Below are 6,321 nucleotides of genomic sequence, written 5' to 3' on the forward strand. Positions count from 1 at the left end.
CAGTGGAAGGATAAGAGACACTCTTTGATGTGTCTCTAATGGGAATTTAAATTGTGTGCTTTAACTTATTGTTACTTGCAGATTAAAGACTTAAACACGGCCAACACAATGCCAAAAAAATACCGTGACAACTATACTGTGATCTGAAAACGACTGGCTGATTTATTGTAATGGAATTTTTCTGTACAATCAACAGAGAAATGAGGCATTTACGGTAAAATTCACTTATGATCATCTTTCTTTGCTCATACTGAGAGACACTGTTTATACAGAGTGCTGAAACCCAGCCACAATTAACACACAAACTATACAAACTACCGGCAGACATGACACTAATCTTGAAGGATGTGTTGGGATCTATATTTACACATGATTTACATAAACTGCACAGGTGGGTCTGTTGCTGCTGGCTTATAAAATGCATTGCACTGGTGGTGTTGGTATACAGTGCAATACAAACAGCAGCGTGTTTCTGGGTTGAAATTATTGCTTGAAGACTGTTCATTGAAAGTAAGATCAGCAGCCTATGGTAGACATGGACTCCCTACAGATTAATGCACATATTTTTTTTGTGGTTGTCTGGCTCTGCTGCATGACAGTGTTTCTCAGTGCTCTTCCTCTCCCCCAGTTCCTCCCCTGCACAGCCTCGGGAGCCAGTCTCAAACAGAAGGATTAGACGGATACATAAGCTTGCCCTCTTGGTATCTTATGTAATGCAGTCCAGTTATTCATCGAGAGTCCTGAAAAGAGAGACTAGAATTTAGATATGCAGTTTAAGCCAAGAGTTGCAATTAAAATCTATAATTACCTTTTGCTTCCCTCACACAAGTCACATAATACTCTTTGTCAACGCAATTAATTAGTTTTTTTAAGTGGAAGAGCTGGTAATATAAAAAGGATATTAATATTCCACGCATACAGTTCTATCGTTCATCAGAGGAGGAAATGCTGTTGTATGCACAAGCTTGAAATGTATCAAGTTATTCTCAAGACAAAGGTTAATGAAGTATGATTTATTTATATATATTTTTGGTATACAGAACTCTACTACGTGTTTTAAAGCAATGATTCACTAACTAATCCCTTATCTAGAAAATGAAAAATAAACCTTGGCCTTTTGCCCACCCCAAAACCATAAATATGATGAACACTGTTTTTTTTTAGCTTTTCCACAAAATGACATTGATAGAGTGAAAACCTGTTTGCGGCTTTCATCGGGTCACTACTAAAGTTTGTACAGAATAATCGAAAACACAGGTGAAGAACCGATGCACAATATAATCTCATATCATTAGTTGATCAATTGGTTAGTCAGTCAACGGAAGTTCTGTATTTTCATCTAATAGTTTAGGTCGTCTTTAAAGCTAAATCGCCAAACATTCTGATCATAGCTTCTCTGATCTTGCCTCTGGAGACATCCCTTTGGGCTCTGAGAATTGATGACATTCCTACATTTTCTGACATGCTAAAATATTATTTAATAAAAAGTTTAGATTGGTAATATTTATGAAAATCACTGCAAATTGTCTGGCAGTGTACCTTATGGATTTTTGATAAATATATAAATTGGCTGTTAGTAAATGCAGTAGGAAAATCCAATGTATGTCAGGTTTTCCATTGGTAGATGCAGTTGCACTCACCCTTCTGCTAGGTTCTGCACTCCCATGCTCATGCTTCTAAAGCACCTATATCCTTCCTGCTTCCTTCAGTTTGGCCACCAGGTCCTCCACTGTCTCCACCTTTACTCCTGCCTGCCTCTGGGGTGGCTCGTCCACTCTCAACACCTCCAACCGTGATGTGACATCCACGCCTAAGTCTGCAGGCTTCATGTTAGCTATTTTCTTCTTCTTGGCTTTCTGGAAGATGGGACACAGCCACCAATTAGTATCATAATTATTTGAAGCACTTCATTTTGCCATGAAAAATTATACTGTGTAGATTTTACATTTTGTCTAGATTTATTTAGTTATGGATAATTTTCCAAATACAAGTCAAATTTCACTGGAAAAATAAAGTGAAAGTGAGATCTTCATCCCCTCATCTGGCTCTTGTGTTTCTGACCACAATTTCCTGTTACCTACCATGATATTAGGTAGGGTGGCATATCTGGGAGTGTTGAGTCGAAGATCTGCGGTCAACACTGCTGGTGTGTTAATCTTTATTGTCTCCAGGCCACCATCAATTTCTCTAATCACTTTAACCTTATCTCCTTCCAGTGACACTTCTGATGCGAAGGTACCCTGAAATTTGAAGTTGCAGTAAAAAGTCATACATTTAAACATTCAATGAAATTCCTAAAAAAAATAATAATGATAGTAATTATTTATGTAAGAGGGTCTATTTGGAAACATTTTTTAATCTGATCATTTTTACCAATACAGCATAAGAAGGAGTGCCCCATCTGCTGGCTGGCTTATTTTATTACAGTTTAAACTGTAAAAAACAATGACTACAGAACTTAAAAGTACTACCCATATATTAGTTAAAATATATATCCCAGTATCTAGATGGGTAAAGGTTTGCAAAATTACAAATAGGGTGGGTAAATGTATGGATTTACATAGTATTAGTTGCTTCAATCTGCTCAACCTGTAAACTAGGAGATAACATATGAAAGTGCTCTGCCTCCTGGTCAGAAAGTAGAAATTGCCTTCAATAATATAAGCAGCCTTTGACCTGCTTTGCTGATGTGTGCAGGAACACTGTAGCTCTTACTGACTTCAACGAGTCTTCACTAACCGTGATAAGGTAGTCTGGACAGGGACTAATATCAGCAGTGTCAGTAGAGTCCTATTTAGAATCACTGCATTTAAATAATTCCTGACCTGGGGCCAGTCCAGTAAAGCTGCTGTCATCTGGCCAGTTTGATTGCAGTCATCGTCGATGGCCTGTTAAACCAACACAAGTGATTGGATGAAGTTAATAGAAGCACAAAACGTGAGTATTCATTAGAGTGTGAAACCAGAGAGAGTGACCTGATTTAAAGGGGGATATTAGTGTAAAATTAATTCTGATCTTTAACCTGTTTGCCAAGGATGACAAGTTGAGCGTCTTCCTTCTTGACTAAAGCGGCCAGAATCTTTGAGACCTGCAAAGGTCCCAATGCTTCATAGTCTTTCCCAGTCACTTCCACGTGAATGCCACGGTCAGCCCCCATGGCAAGGGCAGTACGGATGGTCTCCTGAGCGTGAATAAGATACGGGTCAAAGATATCATGTTGGCTCACTTTATTTTCCCAGCACACTGGTTAAATAATGTCAGGGTACAGAGCTTGGCCCCATGGTACCCACCTGCGCTTGCTGTGGCCCACAGCTGACAGCCACAACCTCCTTAATAAGCTTCTTCTCCTTCAGCTTAACTGCCTCCTCAACAGCAATCTCACAGAAGGGGTTCATTGAGTGCTTAACGCCATCCGTCACGACACCACTGTTGTCTGGCTTCACACGAATCTGAGGATGAGAGGAAGGCATGACAGAGTCACCACTGGATTCTAGGGCAAACTGTTAGACATAGTGACATTCAGAAAGGATGTGACCCACCATAGTATGAAAAGAAGTAGTAAATAATTCAATCATACATGTTTAAACAGGACCCCTGAACCTGGAGAAATTTCTCACCTTTTATTTATTAATCTGCAATGCTTTGAGATTAGAAAGGAATGTCCTCCAACTTTATTATGTAATCCTCAAAAAAGGTCTGGTGTTAAAAGAATACTATTCTGTCAGGCGAACCCCTATGAGGACACCCAAAAAAAGCATGTGAAAAATTCTTTGCAGAGGCATGCCCAATAATGTGCTTCTAACAGCATCCACTTTTCACTAGATTTCAAAACCTGGCTTATATCTCATTGCAATGAGGCCTGGCTCATGCAAACAGCAGTTGATGTGGTTGAGGTCAAGGCTTCCAGTCAGTCAAGTTCTTCCACACCAAATGAGAAAAGCAGCTTCTTTATGGACCTGCCTCAGTGCACATGATGGTCTTTTAAGGGTGGGGGTCTTTTCTCTGAACTGCTGTGACAAGGCTAAATCATACTATTTTTGAACTTGTACTCTGTGGCTTTAGAAGAGGAAATAGGTCCATCCAAAAACCTCATAGTTTTTCATTACAGCATATATAGTAAGGAAACTTTCACAATTCAAAGGCAAGCACAGTATTTCACAAATCAAAGAGACTTTAAACAAAAAGCTACTTTTTTGATAATTTAACACTGTACAGAGTGAGCTGGAGCATGTATAGTATTATGTTACATAAAATATCTGCAAGATATTGATTGCTGTGCTGTGCTTTCAAATTTAGGAGATAACAATAACGGTGAAGGAATATTAAGATTACAGTCATATAAGGCATCCAAGATTGTTTGCATTAACATGCTAGTTAATTGTTTAACAAAATGAAACAGCAGCCAGACATCCTCAGAAAGAAGTCAAACATTGCAGTAATGGTAACAATCTCCGCATCCTGTAAATTCGCTATAATTTCAGCGGCACAGTTATAAATTAATTGTTTAGTGTGTGATCAGTCAGTTATGTGGCTTAGCTTTTGCCAGTTGGCGTTAGCAGGCTAACGTTAGCTAACGTTGCCAGAACTCAGAAAGTCAAGCGGCTGTGCGCTGGGGGAAAACGTTTAACGCGTAAATAAGTTGAAACTACACATTACCTTAACTGCATAGTCAATGACACGTTTAACGCCAACAAGAACACGGCCAGACATTGTGGATAAAAGTTCAAACAACCGCAAACAGCTAATGAAACGCTGTCTCCACAAGGAACCTTCACTCAAGGAGAAGCGGTCGGAATGATTTTACGGGAGTGCGGTGAGGCGACCGCCTACCCTTTCCATCCAGCCAATGAGAAGCTGATACATGTGTGCACTCCCGACTGTGATTGGCTGACAAACGGTTAACTACGTTGTTAGAGTCAACAGTAAGGTCATGGATTTATTCATTTAGTAAAAATAAATGAATAAATAAATAATTTAAGCGTTTCGACGACGAGTCGTTAATCGTTTAATGTCGATTTACAGATTGTTTGCCGAATAAAATGTGCGAAGCAAGGGCTAGGGCAGTTATGTTACGTCATTGATGACATCATCTGTACGCTTAATTATACACATCTCAATTTACCCAAACCTTCAAGACACCACAGAAAAAAAAACTAAAAACAAACACCGAGAAAACTCCTGTTGGCTCATAAAAGATTGCACAAAAATCACTTGTGAATAACTTGGTGCTCCTTATATATGTGTCGTAAATAAACCCCCGAGAGGAAGCGTTCCGCTTTATGTAGGGTAAAGTTCATGGCAAACAATAATGACATAACGATCAAATACACGTCATGTTTTTACGCACAAGATGGATTTGATTACATGTATTGAAATTCTATAACTTGTCATTCTATGACTATACGATTTAAAAAAATTAATATTATAAACAAATTTAAAATTAATTCCTCGAAGAATGTGTAATCAAATTGAAAAGCAAGAAAATAAATACTTAAATAAATAAAAATCAGAACTGCATATCAGTTCACCGTGAAAGCATATTTTGTATAATCGTTATTACTAGAGTTTGCAATTTTTCTCGACTGCCGTACAGTACACGCTTTTAACGTGCACTTTTATATATTTTTTTCTTTTTGCTTGCCTTCTACCTTCACTTGTATGTCGCTTTGGATAAAAGCGTCTGCGCTCCAACCTTAAATTGTTTGCGTATTTTAAATGAGAGAGAAATCACATTATTGCGAGATGTCACCCATTGAAAGCCTTTGCTCACTGACATCAATTTGTATCTACAGAAAGTATTAAAAAACACACGTTTTTCATATAAACACTGTCGGGCCTCACCCGATCTTAACAAACTTAACAAAAATGGAATATTGCATCTAAGGCTGTGCCCGAAATCCCCCCTACTCACTAAATATTGCACTATGATTGACTAAGACTGGGTTGGTTTTAACCAGCTGTACTTAGTACATCTTGGCCCAGAACCGTCGTCAAATAACTGCTGAAAATCATTCATCGTTGCATTTCAGTGTTACTGGACTAATTGACTTTGCTTACACACACACACAACATCACATTTCAATAATAAGAACCTTTCTGCAACTCAACGTTTCAAGTAACGAATGTGAAATGATCCATAAAAGTTACGTTGGGAAATGAACGCCTCTCTCGGGCATTTGGTGATGATTTGGTTTCGTTTTGCAGGTCGTGATCGTTCTTGTCTTTCCCCACTTTACCCTCGCGTGACCTAACATCGCAGTTTTGCACGCATCTGCTCGTGTTTGATCGTGTTATTGTGGTCAGTGTGGAAGAACGGCTGCT

At 38.7% G+C, this 6,321-nt stretch overlaps 1 protein-coding gene across 3 annotated transcripts; it reads right to left on the bottom strand.

Annotated features, from left to right (window-relative positions):
• Window positions 1-137: 137 nt before the first annotated feature.
• On the bottom strand, window positions 138-6,288 carry etfb (electron transfer flavoprotein subunit beta). Of its 3 annotated transcripts, XM_067509807.1 has the most exons (8): window positions 6,148-6,288; window positions 3,618-3,733; window positions 3,291-3,449; window positions 3,023-3,181; window positions 2,826-2,888; window positions 2,082-2,240; window positions 1,641-1,856; window positions 138-740 (listed from the first exon to the last, which is right to left on the bottom strand). In XM_067509807.1, the coding sequence occupies exons 3-7, from the start codon at window positions 3,393-3,395 to the stop codon at window positions 1,686-1,688; spliced, it is 657 nt and encodes a 218-aa protein (XP_067365908.1). In that variant the 5' UTR covers window positions 3,396-3,449; window positions 3,618-3,733; window positions 6,148-6,288; the 3' UTR covers window positions 138-740; window positions 1,641-1,685. The 3 variants fall into 3 exon arrangements, with proteins under 3 accessions (XP_067365908.1, XP_067365906.1, XP_067365907.1); XM_067509805.1 differs by lacking the exons at window positions 3,618-3,733; window positions 6,148-6,288 and adding an exon at window positions 4,657-5,371; XM_067509806.1 differs by lacking the exon at window positions 6,148-6,288 and having other exon boundaries at window positions 3,618-4,599.
• Window positions 6,289-6,321: the final 33 nt, after the last annotated feature.

This window comes from Channa argus, chromosome 7, assembly GCF_033026475.1.
Source record: "Channa argus isolate prfri chromosome 7, Channa argus male v1.0, whole genome shotgun sequence".
In the NCBI taxonomy this organism is placed as follows: Eukaryota; Metazoa; Chordata; class Actinopteri; order Anabantiformes; family Channidae; genus Channa; species Channa argus.

Bases quoted from the DNA above. Each gene is read 5' to 3' on its own strand.
- etfb (XM_067509805.1), bottom strand. From the start codon at position 4,710: ATGTCTGGCCGTGTTCTTGTTGGCGTTAAACGTGTCATTGACTATGCA. The intron at 3,182-3,290 runs GTGGGTACCATG...ATTCACGCTCAG, and splicing joins GTGGGCCACAGCAAGCGCAG to GAGACCATCCGTACTGCCCT. The intron at 2,889-3,022 runs GTTAAAGATCAG...TTGGTTTAACAG, and splicing joins TTGTCATCCTTGGCAAACAG to GCCATCGACGATGACTGCAA.